This window comes from Delphinapterus leucas, chromosome 14 (assembly GCF_059928025.1).
Source record: "Delphinapterus leucas isolate spDelLeu-1000000601 "Yukka" chromosome 14, BTC_Dleu_Yukka2, whole genome shotgun sequence".
Lineage (NCBI taxonomy): Eukaryota > Metazoa > Chordata > Mammalia > Artiodactyla > Monodontidae > Delphinapterus > Delphinapterus leucas.
The window spans coordinates 73,988,830-74,013,466 of NC_143142.1; the positions used below are offsets into that span (position 1 = coordinate 73,988,830).

Genomic DNA, 24,637 nt, shown 5'->3' on the forward strand with positions numbered 1-24,637 from the left:
TTTTATTTTAAAAAGTAGCAGTTCTCTGAGCAAATGAGTCTGCCCCAGACTAGAAATTAACCGCTTATTACCTGAGTACTGCAAACGTTTTCCATTTTCAGATGACATAAGTAAACTGTCAAAAGACACATGAGACGATTTAAGTGCATTTTATTACACTGTTTTCTGTTCAGAAGGCAGGTACTGTCACGTTAAACTGCTTTATCCTGTCGAAAGTAGCCTCAGCTTGTATAGTAGAGAGTTAGAGTTTTAAGATACATTTTTGTTTCTTTGATTTAAAGTAATGAAAAAAGGACAGTCAGATTCTTGTAGACCACAGAGAAATCCTAGCCTGCCCCCATCCTCAAATGCATCTCCCCAGATCCAGAGAACGTGTGTCATTACTGTGAATTCCCAACATCCCAGAGAAGCTAATGGCATCTGCTTCTCTGTGCTGTGAAGATCCGTCACCATTGTCTCAGGAAGCAGAGAGGACACATTATCTAAAAGAGGGGCGGTGGATAAAACTGGAGGGAGAGCAATTAGGTAAACCCTAAAACTATTGCTAGTACACAAGTATCCAGGAAGAGAACGTCTGCAGTCCAGACAACTTGCTTGTTCTCAAGATGGAATGGAGTGGGAACAGGTAAACGGAAACGTGGGAGTCAGCACAGAGTCTGCGCACAAATACCCATGCATCCGTGTGTGCAAACTGAAGAGTAGAACTTAGTCTGATGTGATTTCCCAGGGACTGAATTCTCCCATTTCAGCAATATGGAAGCACTGTGATTTGGGGCTGTAGCCCACTCTGGCTCCCACCCTCGCCTGTACTTCTTTCTGTACCTACAGTGGGTGAGGCGCCTCAGCCCATGGAAATGGCTGAGTGCAGATTCCTATAGCTCATCAGTGGTGGAGGGGACAGGGAGGGCAGAGGCTGCCGCCTGCTCCCACAGAGCCTTGGGGCCACAGGGAGCGCCCTGCTGCACAGCGCAGTGTGAAGGGAATGCGTCCCCTCTCCAAGGACTGGTGCGAGAGAGGTCGCTATTGAAAGGTTGGTAATTGGGTGACCTTGTTACTCTAAAGCATTTTTCATAGTCTTTGCAGTCAGACATTTCTATCGTAAAGAGCACTTTAATTAACAAAACCTCTTCTTGAATAATTTTGATACTTATTTTAGTTGACCTGCAAGTAACAGAGCCCTTTCACCCACCAACCGGTCCATAACTATTTTTATAGTTACGTGTGTTACAAACATACAGGCATCCAGTAGGGGAGCGTGTTTAAGTAATTCATTGTGAATTTTATGTGTATCGTGAAGGGTGTTTGTTAACATGTCTTGATGAGAGATCATGTGAAACTTCTCTTCAGCTTTTAGGGAGCACATACTTTGTCTCCTTTTTAGATCTCCTGTTTTTATTTTTGTTGCTGTCTCTCCCTGTAATAAAAGTGGTAGAACCACACCACTCTCCGAGAAGGAGAAGCTGCGGAGGTGGGATGGGGGATGGCCTGTAACCCTGACAGCGGTCCTCTGTCCTTCACGTGCATTTGCCCGGCGGCGGGGGGCGGGGTGGGGGGGGCGCGTTTTTGCTTGTTTATTCCTTGTGGACCCCCACCCTACTCCTCCCTTGGCCTTGGAATTAATTATTCAGAGCCCAGTTCAAATCCCGGTTCTTCCACCTCATAGCTGTGAGGTCTTGGCAAGTTTCTTAACTTCTCTAAACCTCATTTCCTCATCTGTAAACTGGAGGTAATATTATCCACTTCATAGGTTATTATGAGAATCAGATGAGGTGATGTATCGAAGTTTATCTGTTTAAAGGACCTAGCTCACCACTTGGCTTAGAGTGGAATGGGCTCAATACATATGGTAAACATAAAATGTTTTGACTTGAGTGTAGAAAACACTGGTTTTATTCCTAAGTAAGTGCAAGACATTCTGAGATGTCTGTGGAAATTCAGACATTATCATTCACCGCCTGGGATGAATGACGGTGTGGTAAAAGCGAATAGAAGACCTTCGTTCAAAGAAACAGACTACCTGTGATAATGTAGGTGTCACCAGGATCTTATAATTAATGCATCTGTTGATTGGTTTTCGTTGCTGTGGCTTTGGAATATGTGTTATTAGAAAAGGAATGCTATTTTTAAATGATGCTTATTAACCTCATCATAGCTGCCTGTAATGTTCTTATTTTGTGACTGCAATAAACATTTTATGGGATAAAATTTGTATTTTAGGCCTTTCAGGAGAGAACCAAGAGTTTTCAAGTGAGTTTCTGATTTTTCTTAGTTTAGGTTCCTCAGAAGTTTAAACCTTAATTTGTTTGATGCAATAGCTGAAAGAATAAAAAGTCTTTTGAAAATGTCTTAATTCTGTTGTCAGTACAAAAGATTGTTTCAGTTTTAGCTGGAGTCTATATTTTGAGGCTTTCTTTAACTGACTTTAATAAAAATTACACATTTTAGAAGGTAGTAGTAGATACCTGTGGCACGAATGTCCAGATAGTATTCAGACACATTTTATCTTCTGCTATGTTAGGTTTATTTTTGGAACGGAAGTAATTGAGTTCTCTATTTATATTTACTTTGAGTTTTTTGTATTTTAAAAACATGCCATGTTTGTTTAGTGCTTATGTCTAAGGGGGTGAAAACTATGTAGTGTGTTCCAGTTTTTCCTGGTTAGTGAATGGTGCAGAGCCCTTTCCAAAGAGGATTTCAGTCTGTTTTAGTTTATATGTGATTAGATTTTAAGCTCTGTGAAGTTTCAATTTAATATCTGAATTTATGTATCTAAACTTGGTTCGTTGGTTTTAATCATAAATCATAATGATCAGTTCATCCACTTAAGAAACCAGTTCATGTGCAAAAAAGAACAACCGATTGCTGCGGCCATTCTTTTTGCATTCCTGTGTTTCAGATCTCAAATAACTGAAGTGAAAAAAATTAAAAAAAGAAAGAAAGCTGGATTAACCACTAATTAATTTTTATTATTTTGAAGAAACTTTTTTGAGTTGTGGGAACTCTACTGTCAAGATAGATGCCCGTAAACTTGTATTTTAAAGTTAATTATACATTAAAGTAGATTTACTAACATACTTTATAAGGATACCTCTTCTTCACACTAAAAAAAAAATGTAAACGTAACAAAATTGGAAGTCTACCTAATGCTAACAGTCTCTTTACATCGTACTTTGGGATGAGCATGACTACATAGTACATATTGTCTGTATTTTACAGGGACATTTTACATTGACCATTAACTTTTAAGTTTGCCTTTTCTTTGGAAATCAGTTATCGTAGTATTTGAAATGACCGCTGTATACTTATTTTGAGGTTTAACCAAGCTTCTTTGCATATTAGAAAATACTTCGTAGGACCAACCCTGTTTCCCCCTTTGGTTTATTTAGAAGACTTGCACTGTCTGCCAGATGCTGCTTCCTAACCAGTGCAGTTACGCATCTCATCAGAGAATCCACCAGCACAAATCTCCCTACACCTGCCCCGAGTGCGGGGCCATCTGCAGGTCGGTGCACTTCCAGACCCACGTCACCAAGAACTGTCTGCACTACACGCGGAGAGTTGGTTTTCGGTCAGTATATCGTTCATTTCCGTGCAAATAAAGCTTATTCACGTCTGAGGGCACGGGGTTCTGAGTGGTCTGTGCACATCGTTTTCAGGGTCATACAGTGATACCTCGATTAACAGATCCTCTGGGAACCTGGCTCATTTGTAGTCGAGTTGATCTGTGTGAATCCTGTAATGTGGTATTGACTCTGGTCCACACGAAGCCGAGGGTCAATGGGACCCATCCTTCTAAGCAAAAGTGTGCAGGTGGTAAGGTTTGGCTTTGATTGTCTGTTAGAGCCTTTATACTTTCTGTACCCTTTCTAGCGTACTTCTGTTGTCACGCTCTCTGCATTTTAAGCCCTGCAAGAATGCAGTGCATTTCTGTACCTCTGAATACTTGCTCTCATCAAAACAGAACGGGTATGGATGGTCCCTTACTTTTATCTTGTCTTGTTAAAGGATTGGGTGTGTGTCCTTTCCTACCACCGCTCGTTGTGGAATAGCCTTCCACCCCAGATCACCTTCCTTTATTCCTTCTTCTCCATTAACCGAGTCCAGGCTTCTCCCTCATCTCTGCACATCTTAACCGTGACCCCTTTCACTGCCCCCTAATATTCTCAGATGTGTCTTTTACAACATCTGACAAGGCTAATGTTAGTTTAGTCTTTTACAACATCTGACAAATCTAAATGTTAGTTTAGTATGGAGCGGTGATGCATTTGAACTTGATCCTCCACTCTGTGACGTTCTGAAATGCATTCCTGTACCTTTTAGAAACATTTTATTCCTGTACATTTTGATCCAGTGAAGGTCCGCCAAGAAGACACGTCATTGATATACAGTGTCTTTGTTAATAGAGGTATTACTGTATTGTGTATTTATCTTAAACTTGAACATTTGTTCACCTGGTATTGTTAATGTTAGACTTAATATACAATTATTTTTTTTTCTTTTAGTTGTGATACAGATATGATGTTTTATAAAAATGAAGGCCAGTCGGTATGATTTAAAAGTTTTATTTCAGTTAAATTTACGTTGTGGCATCACCAGTTTCTAGGTGGTTCAGTCCATTTTTCTAACACGAAGACTTATCTCACATTTTTATCTCACGCCTCCGGACCTGTGATGCACAGATATTTAATGGATTGGCAGCCACCCTAGTAGAAAACCTTTGGTTTGGAAATTTAGAAACCAGGGTTTTTGTACCAGTTAGGCTCCTCATTGTGTGGTAATTCATGTGTTCTTTGTGCCTTGGTGCCCTGCCTGTAAAATTGGTGTGATGTTTGCCTCCATCTCTGTGGGCATGTTACAGAGTAAAACAGGATAATCCAAAAGCATGCTAAGTGCTTAAGAGGAATGTTCCACCTTGAAGGTGCCCTTGATTCCACAGAATTCATACACAGTGATACTTTGGTTCTTATCCCATGTTTTGAAACTCTTATTACTGGATTCTTTATTTAATATAAAACTACAAGTGCAGTTCTTTTAACGGATGCCAATTTCCTCAGATATTTATAGTTGATTTTTCTAATATAATGAAAGTGAACTTAAATTGGAATGAATAAAGGAAGTAAGACTCCTATAATGCTAGCTATTCCTGGTATCTTTTTTTTTTTTTTTTTTGCGGTACGCGGGCCTCTCACTGTCATGGCCTCTCCTGTTGCGGAGCACAGGCTCCGGACGCACAGGCTCAGAGGCCATGGCTCACGGGCCCAGCCGCTCCGTGGCATGTGGGATCTTCCCGGACCAGGGCACGAACCCGTGCCCCCTGCATCACCAGGCGGACTCTCAACTACTGCGCCACCAGGGAAGCTCTATTCCTGGTATCTTTTCTAAATTAAAACAAAAGCTCTGCCGGCAAGCTAAAAGTAATTAACTCAACTTGGAAAAGACCATCCCTTGCTTTTCTTTTCTTTCTTTTCCCCCCTCATTCACAGAGTTGCTTAAATTTGGCACTTTGAATTTTTACTAAAATTTCTGTGTTTAGTATAGACTTTTTTTCTTGCATTTGAGAGGTTACAAGAGCTATAAAAAACACTATGTTTGTACGTTCTGAAGTTTAGTTCATGTTTACCTCTTTAGGTAATAGAACAGAATTCGACCTGAGTTTTTTTTCCTGTTGTTTCAAATAATGGTCCAGTCTGCTACTTGTCTGGGGTTTAGCAGCCCCTTGACCTTGTACATTTTCCCCTCCTTCTTTGGCTTTATAGTTTTTCCAATTAAAAAACTTTTTTATTTCATTTTTAGCCAGAGGAGCATCTCTAGCATGGCTCCCAGCCTGACTTTGTCGGGATCCCAGCCTCTTCTTGGTTTGGTGCCTTGCTTACTCTCTTCCTGATCATATACTGCATCTCCCAGATATTGAGGGGGTCATTTCTAGCTTCTGGTTGATTTGGTAAAAGTCATTTATCTCTCTGAATTTTTCTGCTTCTTGATCCACTAGATCTGCATCTAGGAAGGGGAATTATAGGATTGTATACTGTAAAATTTTTTTTTTTTAATGAAGAGAAACTTAATTGGTACCCAGAACACACAGGGCTTCAGCTATATTAAATATTTATTAATAGACTGGGTTTTTAGTAACATTAGGATGCTGTATGAACCCTTCAAATTCTCCTTCTATTTTTCTGTCTTATTTGTGTTCCATATTGGCCTCTTTTCTTCCACTTGTAGGCAGATATTTTACAACTTTCTTTCAAGTTCTTTTAAATTTTTCTCCTTTCTTTCCTCACGTTAAGGGGAGGGGGGCTTTCCCTCGGCCTCCATGAGGCTCTTCGGACCAAGCGTTAGCCACCTCCTTTATCAGCTGTAGGTTCTCTAACCTCCTGCTTGTTTTCTTAGAGATTAAATCTTCCTCTCCAGGCGACTTCAGAGAAACAGCCCTTCCTTGGTGTTTTGCCCTTTGAATACACCTTTGTACTCTTGATGGGGAAAATACTTTATGATTCACGATGTAGCAGATTCTTTTGTTTAATAGTTAGTAACCCATCTGTTTTTGTTTTGTGTTATCTTCCTCTTTCATAGGAATTACTGGCTTCTAGGGTTGGGAAGGACTAAAAAATTATCTATTCCAACTCTTCTCATTTAACAAATGAGAAGCCAGCCCAGAGAGGATCAGTAACCTGTTCAAGGAAACCCAGGTTCTAGTTAACTCAGAATTGTTGCAGTGTGCTTGGGTGGCTTTATTGCCTAAAACAGTAGGTCAAGTAGATAGGACAGAGGAGAGCATTCTGTATTTATTCTCCTATATTCAGTGCTTTTAACGTGTATGCTGCCGAACATGATGCCGTACGTCATTTAAAATGCTAAGGCATTAATTATGATGTTTATGAAATGCCCGCAAAGCTTAACATGGCAGGCTTTATAGAGCACGTGCAATTTAGAGCGTGTCACTCCTGTACGACTCTGGAAGCTCCTCCTTGAATTTGGAGGGAGGTTCTAAGAACAGAAGTGTCTTAGGTGTCAACGCCATCGAGCGCTGCCCCTGGAAGGCAGCCCCAACTGCAGTCTTCCTCCCCCAGGTCAGCCCTCACATTCACACCCAGGACACATCTGCCGGGTGTGTGAAAGGTCTGCCCCTGCAGATCCTCGAGGGTCGACAGAGAGACCACTCTCAAATAATTTTCAGGTGTGAACAAAGAAGGACGACTAGGTGATAGATGGGTGGACTGTTAAGGGGTGCTGGGCGTCCTTGTGTGAGAAAGGTGAGGCTGGGGGGAAGTGTCTCCAAGTTCTAAAGTTTGTTTCTTTTTTTTTTTTTTTTTGCGGTACGCGGGCCTCTCACTGTTGCGGCCGCGCAGGCTCAGTGGCCATGGCTCACAGGCCCAGCCGCTCCGCGGCATGTGGGATCTTCCCAGACCGGGGCACGAACCCGTGTCCCCTGAGGCGGACTCTCAACCACTGCGCCACCAGGGAAGCCCTAAAGTTTGTTTCTGTAGGACTAGATTTGAGTGAGGAGTGAGCTAATCATCAAATTATTAGAAATTCAAGAAGAGGTTAGATAGAGAGGCAATTTACATAGGGAGGTTGGTTTTTCAGACGGTTTATCTTTCACATCATTTGTTAAACAAATGTAAGTGTACTTGAATTGAATTTCCAGGAGACAAACACACTAGGTGGTTGACCTTCTCTGTAGCCTCCAGAAACGTTCAGTGCCTCCGTGTGGTCAGGACACAGTGGCTGTGGCTTTGGAGCCAGTACTCATTCATTCCTCTGGGTCTCTCTATCGATGGCATATAGGATTAGATAGCAAAGCTTTCTTCCATCGGGGATGGGTGGGAACCTCAGAATCCAGCGTGCGGGGGTCCTCTCAAAGCCAGCAGTCGTAGGTAGGGTCTTGCTGTGCTGCTGGCCTTGACATGGCCCCATGGTCCATTGGTCTCACCACAGCCTGGCGTCTGGATGTTCATTCTTAGAAACTTGAAAGATGCTCAAAGAATAGTCCATTGGAGTTTTATTTTTCTTCTTCATGATCTTCCTTCTCAAATATATAAAAATAATTTGATCTGTTACAAACAGAAAAAACCCACACGCTTAAAAAAGCTATTAAGAACCTTAAAGCGTTATTTGTTCACTTTACCCAGTTTTACCCAGTTAAGTTATACATGTTTAGTGGTCTCGTGCTAACGACTGTGTGTTTATTTTCTAACAGATGTGTGCATTGCAATGTTGTGTACTCTGATGTGGCCGCACTGAAGTCTCACATTCAAGGTTCTCACTGTGAAGTCTTCTACAAGTGTCCTATTTGTCCAATGGCGTTTAAGTCTGCCCCAAGTACACATTCTCATGCCTACACGCAGCATCCCGGCATCAAGATAGGAGAGCCAAAGTAAGTCATGCTGCCTTTCGCCTTTTACCCCACTCCTTTATTAGTAATTTAGAAGAGGTGGTAGTTCTGTGGGATATAATTTAAGATATGAAAAATTAGGCCACTGTGCAGATTTTGATGCTCTGCGAAGTATAGCTCATAACTCCCTAAACCTTTCAGTACTGTCCAGGGGGAACTCTTTGCCCTAAAATGTCACTTACTATTTATGCTCTTGTCATCAGTTCCTGCTGAACAAGTGAATGTTTATCACTTTTGTTCTTTTTCTTAAGATGATTTTGTTCTTTTTCTTAAGATGATTTTAATAGGTTCTTGGAAGACTGTAAAAAACTGTCCTCTTTCAGTTTTCATAGTTTCTTAAACACTTTTCACAGTAACATTTATAAGATGAAGCCTACTTAAGACACTGGTTCCTGCATTTAACTTCATAGCCGATGTAAATCCTTGATTAGTAAAAAGTAAATTTCATTTTTTGCTTGATTTCGCTCTTAATTTTGTCAGTGTTTGCCTCGTTGAGTTTGTGTTTCAGCAGGCAGTTACGGGCTGCCCGCCTGCAGTGGTGGCCAGCTTCGCAAAGACGAGGCAGTGAGGGCGCTGGGGTCAGAATCCTGCTGCCACCCACCAGCTGAGTGACCTTGGGCCGGCACTGACCCCTGTAAAGTGAGGGTCATGCTTCTGTCCCCGGGTTTGTGTGAGGATTTTTGTGTGAGGATAAAGCAGGGTGAGGTCTTTAAAATGCACGGCACGTGGCCCCTCTCTCTGGCACACGGAGAGCCCGTAGCCTCGGCACCTTCCCTGCTTCCTCGGTCCCTGGATGTGCACACAGCCCTGGATCAGATGCCCGGCCTGATGTTCACTTTCTTCCTGTGTTGTTTGCGGCAGTGTGGAATTTGATAATTATGTGAGGCTAGATTTGCTGCCTCAAACCTATTGGTGTGTTTTGTCTAAAACTCTATAATCAAGGAAGCATTGGGGGAAGATATGTGGATATGCCATATTACGTATGTCTGGCTTTCATGTAACATTTAGTTTGGGGGAAATGTCATTGGCTAAACACGATAGAAGTGACTCTGTTTACTAAAAAACTATGAGAAAATGGAATTTTATTCTAATAGGACCTTCACTCTGATCTTTGTAGATCTTCAAAATGAAGCACATTACAAATTAGGGGATCCACATACGACTTGGTGTCTTGACTCCAAAGACAGACATTGGTGAAACGTCAGTTAAACAGCCTTCAGTGTTCCTGGTCATCAGCCTTTCGGACAATAGCATAGTCTGCCCTACCCCCTACTCTCTCCCCCCACAACCCCCCGGTGAATATAGTTTTTGACTTGGTTTTTTTATTCAAGTAAATAAAACTTTATTCACTGGAATGTGCATGAAATCTGGAACAGTAGTTGTTACCTGGGAATACAGCATGGCAAACGATTAAAGTAAACTAAAACAATATTCCTCAAATTTGAGTAATGTATAGGAAAAAAATCATTCCAGTATTTTCGTAAAAACTTCTCTCTACTACAGTGGTTTTTTAACAGGTGCAAGCCCAAAGATAGGCATTAACGATTGAGTCTTAAACTATAAAACTAAAACAAATTTACAAGTAAAACACAACAAAACTCCCAGACCAGTGAGCACGGCTAACAGCATGAATTCAGGGTAATGAGTCAAGACCTCACAGATGCTGCTCCGCGGGCCCTGTGATCGTCACCCTGTACTACAGGTGCCGCCTTTCCCTATGCACACTCTATAAAGCCTGGCTCCCTGTGCCATGCTGGGAGCTGCTTGGCCTACGTTTGACCCAGAAGCTTTCGTTCGACATTAGATCTCTGTTCTGTTAAAGTTATAGCCCCACGTAAGCAAGTAGCTCCCACACCAGTAGAACGTCAGGCATGAAATCTCCCAGCAGTCTTTGGTTAGCTGGTTTTATGCAAATGACTCAATTATGCAGATGATTTATGTTAATTTTTAAAGATCAATATAAAAACCCCGCCTCCCGTTTCCTTTAGAGACTATATGGAAGTCTGAAAATACACCCATGAAGAGTCCCAGCACCTCAACTTGAAAAGCACAACATAAGATTTTTATTTCACAGATGTTTATGTAGTGATTATTATGTGCAGGTACCATTCCAGTGCTTTGTTTTCCAGTGTGTGGTCAGGCATGTTTCCCTGCTGTGTCAAAGGGAACTTTGAACACCCTTTAATCTTTTCTGGGTAATTTAAGATCATTTTGAATGTCCACTACTAGATTTTATGGTGATACAGTCTTGCGACTGTTTTTATATCTTCCTCGACGTCTGATTAACCAGCCGTTTCTTTGGGTGCTTTTCCCTTGCTTCCATTTGCCTCTTCTAAATGTATATAAATAGAGCAATGAGGACTTCAAAGTGAAGAATTGTATGAGACGGAGTTGTTCTTTTTTTTGTTTCATTTTGTTTTTTTAAAGAGTCTGAGTGCCCTCATCCGTGACACTCCTGGGTCTCCTATCATGAGTGCTCAGCTGATTGCTATGTGATTGAATATGGGCCCTGAATCCACATTATTTGCTCTGCCATTTACTGGCAAGTTGTTTAATTTTTTATGTCTCAGTTTCTTTTCTTTTCTTTCTTTCCTTTTTTTAAAAAAAGATTTATTTATTTGGTTGCGCCAGGCAGGCTCCTTAGTTGCGGCTGGCCGTTTCCTTAGTTGTGGCGTGCATGCTCCTCAGTTGTGGCATGTGAACTCTTAGTTGCGGCACATGGGATCTAGTTCCCTGACCAGGGATCCAACCCAGGCCCCCTGCATTGGGAGTGCAGAGTCTTAACCACTGCGCCACCAGGGAAGTCCCAAGAGTTGGAGTTTTGGAGCAAGTTCTTAAGAAATAAGACGGTACAAAACTACAGTAGCGGCGTGGTGGAGGACTTTGATTCAGACGAAGCTGAATTTAAAGCACGGCCCTGGGATTTACACAGCATCAAGCAGATTCTCTAATCTCTGAGCCCGTGTCCCAGCTGTGAGGGGGCAGTGGTGCAGATTCACCTAATGGAGGTGTGGGGACGTGTCCTACGCGGACGGTGCCTTGTGCCTGGCTGTACTCACTCAGTGGTGATGGAGGCAGTTGGCAGCAATTCTGAGCTTAGAACCCTTTACTCATGTGTTTTTACATTTGTTTCAAGGGTAGCACTCTGTCCTGAGGGTGGGTTTTGGGATTTACTTTTTCCTTTCCACCTCCTATTTTCCTTCCCCTACCTTCCATCCCCTGCTTCCCCACCCCTGCAGATTTTTTTCAGCCACCTCCTCCCTCCTTTGTTCTAGTCCAGTTATCCTGCCATTCACTCAGTCTTGCAGTTGGGTCAAGTCAAACTTTTAGGTTCATCTTTCAAAGTACCTCCCCTGTATCCAGCCACACTGTCCCCAGCATGCTGTGCCCGTGTAGACTCCGCCTTTGTGCGCACTGGTCTCCCTGTCTTTTCTCTAATTAATTAATTTATTTATTTATTTTGGGCTATGTTGGGTCTTCATTGCTGCATGTGGGCTTTCTCTGGTTGCATCGAGCTGGGGCTACTCTTCGTTGCAGTGAGCGGGCTTCTCCTTGCAGTGGCTTCTCTTGTTGCGGAGCATGGGCTCTAGGTGCGCAGGCTCAGCAGTTGTGGCTCGCGGGCTCTAGAGCGCAGGCTCAGCAGTTGTGGCTCGCGGGCTCTAGGTGCGCAGGCTCAGCAGTTATGGCTTGCGGGCTCTAGAGCGCAGGCTCAGCAGTTGTGGCTCGCGGGCTCTAGAGTGCAGGCTCAGCAGTTGTGGCTCGTGGGCTCTAGGTGCGCAGGCTCAGCAGTTGTGGCTCGCGGGCTCTAGAGCGCAGGCTCAGCAGTTGTGGCTCGCGGGCTCTAGAGCGCAGGCTCAGCAGTTGTGGCTCGCGGGCTCTAGAGCGCAGGCTCAGCAGTTGTGGCTCGCGGGCTCTAGAGCGCAGGCTCAGCAGTTGTGGCGCACAGGCTTAGTAGCCCCGCAGCATGTGGGATCTTCCCGGACCAGGGCTCGAACCCTTCTCCCCTGCCTCGACAGGCAGATTCTTAACCACTGCGCCACCAGGGAAGTCCTGGTCTCCTTGTCTTGAACAAAAGCCCTCCCTCCTCTCTGCCTGCCAGCCTCCCTGTGGTTCTTTCCTGCACTGTAGCAATAGTTGGAGAGTCTGCTCTGTGGTCACGGCCTATCACTATGTCTGTGAAGTTCGTGGTACCCTTATTTGGACTTTTCTTTTTTGACATCAGCACCAGATTTTAATTTTTTTTCCCCCCGGTACGTGGGCCTCTAACTGTTGTGGCCTCTCCCGTTGCGGAGCACAGGCTCCGGACGCGCAGGCTCAGTGGCTCACGGGCCTAGCCGCTCCGCGGCATGTGGGATCTTCCCGGACCGGGGCACGAACCCGTGTCCCCTGCATCGGCAGGCGGACTCTCAACCACTGCGCCACCAGGGAAGCGCCCAGTTTTTAATTTTTTAATCGTTTCTATCTTACAGAAAAGTTGAAAGAGCACTGTGGAGAACTCGTGCGTCCCCTTCACCCATATCCCCCAGTTGTTAGCATTTCTGACATTTGTTTCATCCTTTCATTTTCTTCTTTCTGTATCTCTCCCTGTCTCCTATTTAGGAATAATGGGGCATCATGACATAAATATTTGAGTGTGTTCTGCCTCTCCTCCCCAAAAGGACACTCATGTATATCATTACTACCATCTAGCCTCCCACCCAGGAACCAGCGTGGATTACGTTACCAACCAGTTCATAGATCCCATGAAAATTTCTCCAGTTGTTGAGATATTGTCTTTTTTTTCCCTTTCTTTCTGGTACAAAATCTAGTCCAGGAGCACATTTTGCGTTTAATTGTCCTGTCCCATCAGCGTGCTTCCATCTGGAGCAGTTGCTCAGTCTTTCCCCCCCTCATCCAGCGGAGGATACCGGTCTTGTGTTCTGAGGATGACCCTCCTTCCCGGCCCGGCCCCGCTTTCTCATAGTTGGACTCAGGATACATACTCAGGCAGGAATCTCCTCATCAAATCCCATCGAGGATGCTCACTGCCTACCTGTCCTTCTAGGGATGTTACTCTCCATCATCTAGTCCAGTTGGCAGCGGCCAGATTTCTGCACTGTGAGCTCACCATTTCCCCTTGTTTTTTTTTTTTTTTAAGGATAGCTAATTTAAAAAAAAAATTTTTTTATTTGGCTGCATCGGGTCTTAGTTGTGGCATGTGGGATCTTCCTTGTGGTATGTGGGATCTTTTGTTGCGGCACGCGGGCTCTTTGTTGCAGCGCGAGGGCTTAGCTGCTCTGCGGCATGTGGGATCTTAGTTCCCGGACCAGGGATCAAACCTGCGTCCCCTGCATTGGAAGGAGGATTCTTAACCACTGGACCACCAGGGAAGTCCCTCCCCCTGGTTATTTGTTAGTGGTTTGTAGGGTGTATTCCAGTATTACACCAAAAACCTGTTCCTCAGAAAAATGCTGAAGTAAATAGATTATGTCCTGTCTTAGACTTTCTTTGCAGTTCAGTAGAAGGCAACAAAGCAAAACAAATAAAACCTGAAAGGAATGTAGCATGAATAAAACAAGCCGTGCCCTTTTTCATGAAAGAGTTATTTCTGAAAGTGTAAGAATAGAGTCCTGAGAAAATACTTAGCCTAGCTAGTAAGTCTTAGTACTTTTCTTGAGGCTATTCTGCTAATTACAGAAAAATTAGGAAATGTAAGCAAGCAAAACAATAAAAAATTCCCATCCAGCAGAGATGGTGATAGTTATATACCATCTGTTTCTTTTCTATACCCTTTAAACAAATGTGGTCGTATCCCGCATACTGTCTTGTTAACCTGTTTTTTAATTTGCATGAAGATCATTCCATGTCATTGGTATATGTCCGCATCATAATTTAAAAAAATTCATACGTTATTGTTCTTATTTAACTACTTATATTACTAGACGTTTGGGTTATTTCCAGCTCTAAGCTATTTCAGACAGTGAGGAGATGCACGTCTTCGTCGCATCTGGTAGACTTAAGGGTGACACATCATTAATGTACCACCTTTGGGCTGAATGATGAAATCCTGTAAACCTTGTCTGATCTTAAAAAAAAAACCCTTTTTCCCACCAAGGGTGCTTGTGCTCTGTGCCAGGGTAACTGACATGTCAGGACCTTCTAAAAACATGTCACTCACGCCAATTAAATTTATAAATTTCACGTGGAAAAAGAGAAAACAAGTTAAATCTATAATTTTTAGGTATAGAAATAGAGAGTGAGGTCCAAAGGTACGTGAGAAGTGCTCTCGTAAGAAGACCCTACGAGGAGATAAGTGGTTTCAAGAAGAAAGCCATTCCTTTTTTTCAACATTTCTGTAGAAATAGCAAACAGCCTCAGCTTTTTCTTTCCCATGTGGCTCACACCTTTGGTCAGTGTTTCTCTGCCATTTTCCTAAGCTGCTCTTTGGGATTCTTTGTTCTGGTGATCCTGGTTTTTCAGAGGAAACACAGGTGTCCCTAGGGCCTCCCTTAAGGCCCAGGACGACCCTGTTGGGAAAGGGTGACCTCCTGTGGGCAGACGCGCTCACCAGCAAATCCCTGGGGGTAAAGGTTGGCAGCGGGGAGGACTCTCTCCTGACGGCCAGAGGAAAGTGTGGATGGATAAAGGAATTATGTCCAGAAGGTTCAGAGCTGCTGGGTTAAACTTCAGGAGGCTGCTTGGTAGTAACATATTAGGTAGGGAAATGGTTTGTAGTGGATAGTGAGTATTTTAAACCATTTAGAGCACAGTAGACACTCAGGTGTTGAAGTAGCATTTGATTTGTGGATTTTCTTGTATGCGTCTTTATTTTCATGCATAATTGCTTCCTGGTGCAGGGCTTTCATTGTTAAGAACAGGTACAGAAATAGTGATGTTCAAGTGTAAAATTACTACTAACTCTGAAAGAAAACCTGGAACAAGTAACAGTGTGTTCAGGCATCCAAGATGTGTGGGCCTGCTTAGTTCATCCGTCAAATTCTCTCAAGTTAGGGTACCACCATCAGGCTGTGTTCCTTGTCTGATCTTTAAAAATATTAAAAAAAAAAATCAAGGATGCTTTTGCTCTGTGTTAAAGTAGCTTACGAGTAACGACCTTGTAAAAATGTGTCAGTTGTAGATCTGTGGGTAGTACGATGATTTCTAAGCAAATGTGGTCCAGTGCCTCTATACCCAAAATGTTAAGTTGAGCTGCACTCCAGTGATGCCAGCTGCCTTCGAAAGTTTGTTTCAAAGCTAAACTGCTCTATTCTTTTTATTGTGTGTGTTTGTTCTTGCTGCTTCTGCCTCCTGAATTCTTGGATGTGAAGTAGTGGTTCCTTTGGCCTGAGGGATGAGGGCTGACTGACATTTCCCTGCACCTCTTCTGTTTTAGAATAATATATAAGTGTTCCATGTGTGACACTGTATTTACCCTGCAAACCCTGCTGTATCGCCACTTTGACCAACACATCGAAAACCAGAAGGTGTCTGTTTTCAAGTGTCCAGACTGTTCTCTCTTGTACGCACAGAAGCAACTCATGATGGACCATATCAAGGTGTGTGCGCATCTCTTACGTCCTTTAAATGAACCGCAGATCCATTCATTGGTCATAAATCAAGGCTGAGCTGCAGATTACGGTAAAGCATGTGCTCTGTCGAAGGAAGGGATGGACACTGGTCGTTGGTAATGAGCAATTTACAACATGCTGTCATCACGAGTTCACTTAACTGAGGGATGCTTTTTATTCCCGAGCCCTGGTCTGCATACCATGAAAAATCAAAGCAAAGTAACAAATGCATGCCCTGACTTTAAAAGAATAATCAAGCTTTAGGTTTTTTTTCCCCCCCATATGTGAAAATGAAGGCTGTGAAGTTTACTTTTTTGAGAACTTGGTGTTATGTAGGATTTAGAAATAGACAGGGACTCTGATGAATTATGTTAATTTGTATAAATACTGGTGTGTTTAGAAAAATGAAAGTTTTCCCTTGAAATTACTTAAGCAGTTAAGTTTGCATTATAATTGATGCCCTGGATCTTGTAGTCTTTTTTTTTTTTTAATCAAGGTTGCATGTAAACTGACAGTGAAATGTCCAGGATACAGCACAGTATCTGGCACCTGCTGGGTGTTCAGTTAATGAAATGAATAAATGTCCAGTTTGGACGACCCACTCTCCAGTCCCCAAAAGGGGCACCTAAATCTCTTTATAGCCTTTTAAGCTCACTAAGGACAGAGCTTAGTCCTAGCCTCTTAACTGTCCACTGTGAGAGGTTAAGCAGTTTGATTCCTGTGTCATTAGGAGATAATATCCATTGGCTCTCAGAGATTAAAGTGACTTCCTTTTTAAAAAGAGAAACAGCAGACCCAGTATTACATAAACTCAATCTCTCTTTCTCTTAGTTTTTCTGTTTTTAAATGTATTATACAGAAAAGGTCAGTTTAAAGAGCAAACCAAGTCCCTAAATTATTCTAACCTCATGTTAGTTAAATGAAAGAACTCTTAATTCTTGAAAGTTCCCGTGTTGAATGTATATGAGCATAACTGCCCAAAACCTCTCAGAGAGGCCACTCACTAGAACCCAGGTGAAGGTAGTGACGGCGTGGCATTATTAGGACAAATAAAATGCATGGGAGAAGTGTTTCCTCATTCTCACTTTAAGTACAATAAAATCCTCTTAAGATGTTTTAAAGATTCTTACTAAAATTACAAAATTATCTTGACAAATATTTAATGAATGATCGGGAGAAACTACATACTGCTAATAAAAACACAGGGACATTGGAATCAGACCCAGATATTTTACATGTACGATATGCGGGTTGGGTGGGGTGCGAGGAAAAGAAGAAAAGTTGCTTCTTAAGAGGCTTTTAAAGTATTTGCTTTCTGGAGCTCATGTTACATCTGGAAGTGGGGTCATCCGACTTTGTGGTTAGGGTCTTCCTTGTGTTAATACTGAATTTGGAGGAATACAAGGTTCCAAGAAATAGAGACTGAAGAAGACTGGTAAAACCCTGTGGCCACAAGGAGGAGAGAATTGTTTTTATTCATCTGAACCTTCACGAGACTCCATGGTACAAAAACAGTGGGAATGCTCACTTATGTTCTTATTTCAAGTATGTTCTGTATGTTCGAAAATATCATCCTGCCTTTATGTGTTTGGGGCTGGTAAGGATAAAGATAGTTTTAGGGGCACCCTGTTTTTGTTTTTTACGTGCATGTATATATCTAGCTTGTGAATTTATTTACATTGTCTAATACCAGCGCTGTTCAGTTTTTCATGAGGAAGAAATTAAGAGAAAGGAGCCCAGGAACCCTGTTTCTCTACATACATATTTATTTAGAGGTAGACTTTTATTTGCCCAATTTAATCCAATTTGTATAATTTCTTTGTTCCACCACAGTGTGGACTTATTCACTGTGTGGGACCCCTGTGCTCCATGTTGGCATCTACATTTAAAGTAAACCTTCAAGTTATAGTCATTCAGGGTTTTTTTTGTTTGTTTTTTTTTTGTGTGGTACGTGGGCCTCTCACTGTTGTGGCCTCTCCCGTTGCGGAGCACAGGCTCCGGACGCGCAGGCTCAGCGGCCACGGCTCACGGGCCCAGCCGCTCCGCGGCACGTGGGATCTTCCCGGACCGGGGCGCGAACCCGTGTCCCCCGCATCGGCAGGCGGACTCTCAACCACTGCGCCACCAGGGAGGCCCCATTCAGGTTTTTTATTGTTGCAGGAGCTAAGGAAGCATTAATTCCAGAAGAATTAAGTTGTATTTCTTTTATTTAAAAAAGACATTCATCCTTAAAAAATAATTTTATTTTTACTTAAAATACAAAGACAAAATGAGTAAATCAGAAATTCTCATTTTTGCACACATTCCATTGCTCTGTGGTCACAGCAGCGCTTTTTTGCCGCCTTTCTGGAGCTCCTGTAGCATAAGGCTATCTTAGAATGCTTTGATACTTCACCCTCTCTTCAACTTTTTAGTTAGTAAAAGCGCATTTGCCTAGAACCTTATGAAAAGTATATCAGAAGATTTGGGGTTTGTTTTCTTTGGGTTTTAAGTGGTTAAAAATGTAAAAATTTGGCTTCTGTTTTGAAAAGGACCATTTAAACACAGAGGCCTCTGCACTGCATGGTGGAAAAGAAGCACATGCACAGCTTTTGGTGTCAAGAAATGACATCTCTCCCCAGATTTTCTCTTTGCAAAGGCACATTAGACATTCAGCCCAGGCCCTTTTCACAGCCCAGTTTAACGATGGTCTGGGGAGACCTATAACCTCTGCTCATGAGGAAATTATAGAAGCCCCATTTTTCCCGCTGGGGTGAGACAGTATTGAAGAAGGTTGGTTAATTCTTGGTACAATTTAGAGAAGAGCCTGCCTTGAGAAAGTATGCTGGTGAGTTCGCCAGAGGAACAGCTTCTTACCTGAACACTCAGAGTAGGGAGCTGAGGTCTGTGCCAGTGTGAGTCACTGTGGCCCAGGGCTAGCCGTGCTAACATGAGTTAGGACGTGTCCTGTTGTCTCTCTGAAGATTCAGGAACTCAGAGGACACTGAGACAGTTAGGACGTGTCCTGTTGTCTCTCTGAAGATTCAGGAACTCAGAGGACACTGAGACAGCCCCATCCAGAGATAAATTGTAAATCGAGGCACAGACATACTTGCTTGCTTTCTCTTTTTGGACTCCAGGCTTCTAGAACACAAACAAAACAAAAACCAAAGTGAGGTCTTCAGGATCAAATTGCACTAGTTTTACGCCAGTGGAATTTGAAATCCTGTGAGTTTAAGTTGAGGCTATGGAGGCTACTATATTAATGATAATAAACAGGCAATTTAGAAAGGCTTTTTGAGTATCTACTGTGTATAGTTCACATGTCTGGGTGCTATCAGTAAGAAGGGATGGATTGGGATAGGGGTAGAGAGATTAAAATTACCAAAAATCCCCCCAGCAAAAACCCAAACTGTAAGAAGTATTTCAAGAATGTGAAAGACATTCAAGGGAGGGAGAAAGGTTTGCTATTAACACATTGGTCTCAGGTGTTTGTTAAAGTTGGTTAGCTAAGGGTTTTGAACCCCTACCAGTATATTAGCCTATTTAAACATTTTTGGGTAGATGTGAAAGTAAAATGTTCTTCACCAGAAGTGGTCTGTGGTAGAGAGGACTCACTCTGGTACATTGGGGGATGACAGAGTGCCAGGAATGATTTGGACTCAATACAGAAGTCTTTCTTTTCAAATTTTAAAATGGCACAAGCAAATAAGCTTTTAAAAATTACTTGGAACAAGAAACGCATAACTTAGAGCAACTGTAAAAGTTAATACTCCTTTATTTCTTTTTATGTGTATATCTTGCTTAGGTTTTCATCTTGCTATATTAAGAAATATTTCTGAGTGAAAATAAAATCGTACTGAAGTGTCTATAATGTAGTAAGATAGTCCACATGTGCTTTCTTTTAGTGGTGTGACTTGTGAAAGATATTTCTTTTTTTTTTTTTTTATAACATAGTCTATGCATGGAACATTGAAAAGTATTGAAGGGCCTCCAAACTTGGGTATAAACTTGCCATTGAGCATTAAGCCTACAACTCAAAATTCAGCAAATCAAAACAAAGAGGACACCAGATCCGTGAACGGGAAAGAGAAATTGGAAAAGAAAACCCCATCACCCGTGAAAAAATCTTTGGAACCCAAGAAAGTGGCCAGTCCTGGGTGGACGTGTTGGGAGTGTGACCGGTTATTCACGCAAAGAGATGTTTACATTTCCCACGTGAGGAAGGAGCATGGGAAGGTAAGTGACGAGTGAAATCCTCCCTGTCGGCGTAAGGAGGACACTCCAAGACGTGGGTGCTCGCTTGGCTCTGCCAGTAATTACTAGGATGACCTCTAAAATCACTCATTATCTCTGAGCCTCAGTTTCTTAATCTATAAAATGGACTCTCTGGGATTTCCCTGGTGTTCCAGTGGTTAAGACTTCACACTTCCATTGCAGGGGGCACAGGTTCGATCCCTGATGGGGGAGCTAAGATCCCACATGCCGCGTGCCTTGGCTGAAAGAATTTTTAACAAAAGGACTCTCTAAGTCCTTATAATCTTGTGTGATTTTGCTGATAACGCCTTCACTTGTGCTCCCCGGGGCCAGCAGGGAGTTATCCACCACAGCCGTGTTTATAGCTGAGGAAACGGAGAACCATGATAAACCAAGGTTAAAAACATTTGAATTTGCCTGTTAGCTCTATGACAAACAAAGGATAAAGGAGGAGAGAAAGAAAGTGGGTGTTTTGAAAACTGTTTGTAACATTTGTCTGACTTCTGTGATTCTCTCCTGAGTTTGGTGATAGGAGAAGGACCTCAGCCATAAACCATCCAGGAGAAGCTCTGTAACTCAAAATCTCTGAAAAATCTGAGTGTGCATACTTTTTCTTTTAAAATAATAAGTATACATCTCTAACTATTACGGATTTTTTTTAATGCCCGTTATTAGACTTAATAAATTAACTAGCAAGATTATTTTTTAATATTACTCTCATTGTCTCAAAGTTGGTTTGTTCCAGTTAGGATCCAAAGAGTCTGCTTTGCATTTGGTTGTTGTATAACTTAAATCTCTTATTCTCTAGCATTCCTTCTTCCATTTTGTTTTCTTTTTTAATGTGCTGTATATGTTGGAAAAATTGGGTTATCTGTCCTGTAGTTGTCCCTCACATTTCTGGACTTAGGTAATTGCTTCCTTTTGACATTGTTTGTTTCTCTTTATCCCATAATTCCTAGAAATTGGATTAGATCCAGGTTGAATTTTTTAGATGGGAATACGTCATCATTGCTGTCTTTTTGTTTCACATCCTGAGGCACCTAATACCAGCTTGTCCTACTTTTGGTTCAGATGACACTGTACTTTTAAAGAAACCATCTTATTGCTTTAATTTAAGCCAATAAAACTAAATAGTTATTCTTGGGGAACCTGTGTAAAAAGTGCATAAGAAATGGTTTGTGATTAGTATATACTAGATCCTTGAAAAGTCTGTCTCTATAGCATTTACGAATTCATTAAAAGCATTACTTTTGTATTCTAATTTATGCTGTTTATTTGAGGTACTCATGAAGCTGGCATGTTTGGCCTTCCTGCCATCCAAACAATGTAAACTTGCCTTTGAGCGTTGATCACAATGATCACAGATGGCAAAAAGATGTTTTCTTTATTATATTTTGTCTAGCTACACTTAATTCAGTATCTCCTCATGTAAGAATTAGTTACTTAGAGAATATAAATGGCTTTAGCAGCAAGCACATAGCTCATTTAACTGTCTCAACCTTAGGCTCCCCTCATGGGCTGTAGCATCTTAGAATATTTGTGCTAAATATTTGGTAGTTCTTTTGCAGCAATACTTAATAAACCTAGTATATAAATACACGACCTGTAGTTCTTTCAGAGCCCAGTGTGATGATTCTAGGAAAAGTCTTCTCTTCTTGGCATCCAAACTGGATTTAACAAATGTTGAAACAAGAGCAGACGGTAATAATTATCTGGTAGTCCGAACCGTTCATTTCTTATACATTTGAGATTTCTGTAACCAACTTGGAACCTTTCAGAATTATTTTCTTTCCTTTTTTTTTTTTTAATATCTTTATCTTGCACGTCTGACAATTATTGGGTCTAGAATATAACATGAAGAGACAGCTCGTTGAAAGAGTTGGTGGGATGAAATGTCACACCTTCCTGCGGGACCACAGCCGGCCGTGTGCGCATGCGCGCCGTCACGCGGTGTGAGCCCTGACGTTCGGGGCACCGCTCGTCACCGAGGAAATGTTTTAGCTTAGCAGGATTTTAGGATTAGCTTTGAAGAAGTTGAGACTCTCTGCCTTTTGGAGTGAGGCACATCAGATTAGATTACAGCTTCAATTCTGTTCACTCGGGCCTCCTGAAAGAACCAAAGGGAGGTGGGGAGGGAAGGAAAGACACGTCTTTCTAAGCTGTTTTGAAATGAAAAGAGTGTTGAACTTGAGTCAGAAACCAAAGTGCGAGTTCTCTGCGCTGAGTCAGACTGGGCCCTCTGCTTCCACACCCCACCTACAGACGCCCTTGTGTCTGTTCCCACTCTTTCCTTCTTCCCTCCTGTCCCCAAACCTCAGATCTCCTGTCCCCTTATTTTCTCTCTCCTGCCTTCGGACAGCCAGCAGGCATCCTGCTGTCCGCACATTTCCAACCCCTGTGCTCCTCAGCTGACCACTGCGGGCTCCGTCACCAGACCCGCCTCACTCGTGACCTCCTTGTCGAGGCAGGTGGTCATTTCTCCGTCTGTACGTCCCTGACCCACTGCAGTATTTCACCCGACTGACAGTTCTTCCTAAAAGCATTTTCTACTCTTAAGTGTGGAACAGTACACTCTCTCCTGCGTTTTCTCCTGGTAATTCTCTCTCTGGGAAGTTTCAGGTATCCTCACAGCTTCACTTCTCATATATATCAATATATGTGCAGATAACTTCCAAATCTCTGTTTATAGCTTTGGTTTCTTGCCTGTATTCCAGTGCCTGAAATCCAGCCACTTATCAAGTGTTTCAGCTTCTTGTATCATTTACAGAAGCTTTAAGCCTGTTCAACAAGGAACTTGAACTATTCTCAAATATAAAATCAGAAAGATGAGCTTGTCAGTATTATTAATCCAGTGATCTCATCCAAGCTGTGAGCCTTCTCCCAGATAAATGTACAAATACACAGAATTTTATATACAATTTTAGGGGCTCACGTACCTCCTGAGATACTTTCTTGGTTGCTCTAGGGGTGTCCTAGGGACCTCAAATTAGCATCCCCTCAGTGAGATCGTGTCCGAGGTCATTCTCACAGATCAAATAAACCTAGAATTTAAGGCACCTGATAGTAAATAAAAAAGTGAAAGTTGTCTGTACTTGTTCATATCTTGAGAATTACTCAGTGATCTATGATAACTGTAGCCATTTTCTCATTTGCTGCCAGGTACCCCTACCCATCAAGGGACCATTATTAACTTTTAAATAGAAAGATCCTAAAGCAGATTTGCATTTACTGAATTCTGGGACTCAGATGCCATCAAAATGGACCTTATGAGACTTCTGAGGCTCTCTCGGGGTATAGATGTGGTCCAGTTCTGTGTCTAGAAATTGGGAGGAGCCTGGGCTTTCAGAGCCTGACAGACTTGGGTTTGAATTCTTTCTCTGGCCTTACGGAGCCCAACCATTTCAGAGAACAGGTTGTCGAGCAGCTTGGTTCTGAGCACCAGGAAAAAGAATGTGGTGAATCCTAACTACAGGTAGTTCCAGGTAAGTTTTATTTTCTTCCGTTTACCAGGGTACTTGGTGGTAGTGGAGTAACACCAGAGATGGAGAGTAAGTGGGTTTTGCACAACCTTTGACAGAGTCACTCAGTACTGCTTTGTGTAGGATCTCACAAAAGGGCCTGATGAGACGTTGAATTTATAGCTGGCTCACGATTCATTGCTCTGTTGGAGAGAAAGCTTCCATTTTGGATCAGATATTACCCAATATTTCTATCAATGACTTTTGACTGTAGGGAAAGAAACGGGGGCGGGGATTTCACAAGGTAAATCTTAACCAGTAAACACAGACGTTTCATTTAGGTTTTAAAAAATCGAGCACACTGATATCATGTGGAGAAGATAGGGTTTAGTTATCTTACATGAAAAAACATTCCACCTTTGTTTGCCCATCTTAAGACCACCATCCTTTGTGGCTGCAGAGATAGCATTCACATCAGGGAAGTGAATGCCCTTTGATTTGGCACTGTAATCTAGCTAGTGGCTCTCCAAACTTGACTGTGCATCTGAATCCCCGGGGGGAGGGCTGGTTAAAATCTTTATTTCTGGGTTCCATCCCCCCCACAGTTTCTGATGCAGTAGGTCTGAGATGGAGCCTGATAATTTGCATCTCTTATGGGTCTCCACTCTGAGAACCGTTGGTGTACCCTAGGTAGCAGTAAAAGCCCCTAGAGCCCATCGATTTGTATGAGAAATGCTTGTTTCTTGCCCATGCAGAGTTTGTTACAGGTGTGAGCAGTTCTCTGGGGCAGCTTTCCTTCCAGTGACTCAGCGATCAAGACCGTTTCTTTCACCCCCATCATCTCAACATAGGTGCCCCTGCAGTAGGGAAAAAAGACTAGAGAATCACATGCCCTTATATTCTGGCTGTGACATGCAACACATACCATTGGCCAGTACAGGTCATGTGACCAGACCCACTGGCAGTGTAGTCTTCACTGTGCCCCGGCTGGGGGGCTGGGGAGG

At 42.5% G+C, this 24,637-nt stretch overlaps 1 protein-coding gene across 15 annotated transcripts in view; it reads left to right on the plus strand.

The window, feature by feature from the left end:
* Positions 1-24,637, plus strand: part of ZNF532 (zinc finger protein 532) — a 110,289-nt gene that overhangs the window by 60,387 nt on the left and 25,265 nt on the right. For 14 of the 15 annotated variants that reach the window (XM_089895260.1, XM_089895252.1, XM_022584368.3 and 11 more), the window contains 4 exons: positions 3,387-3,568; positions 8,198-8,374; positions 15,765-15,927; positions 19,876-20,157. The exons of the other annotated variant lie outside the window; for it this stretch is intronic. In XM_089895260.1, the coding sequence (XP_089751386.1) occupies positions 3,387-3,568; positions 8,198-8,374; positions 15,765-15,927; positions 19,876-20,157 (804 nt within the window). The remainder of the gene's footprint in view (positions 1-3,386; positions 3,569-8,197; positions 8,375-15,764; positions 15,928-19,875; positions 20,158-24,637) is intronic. 15 annotated transcript variants of the gene reach the window in all.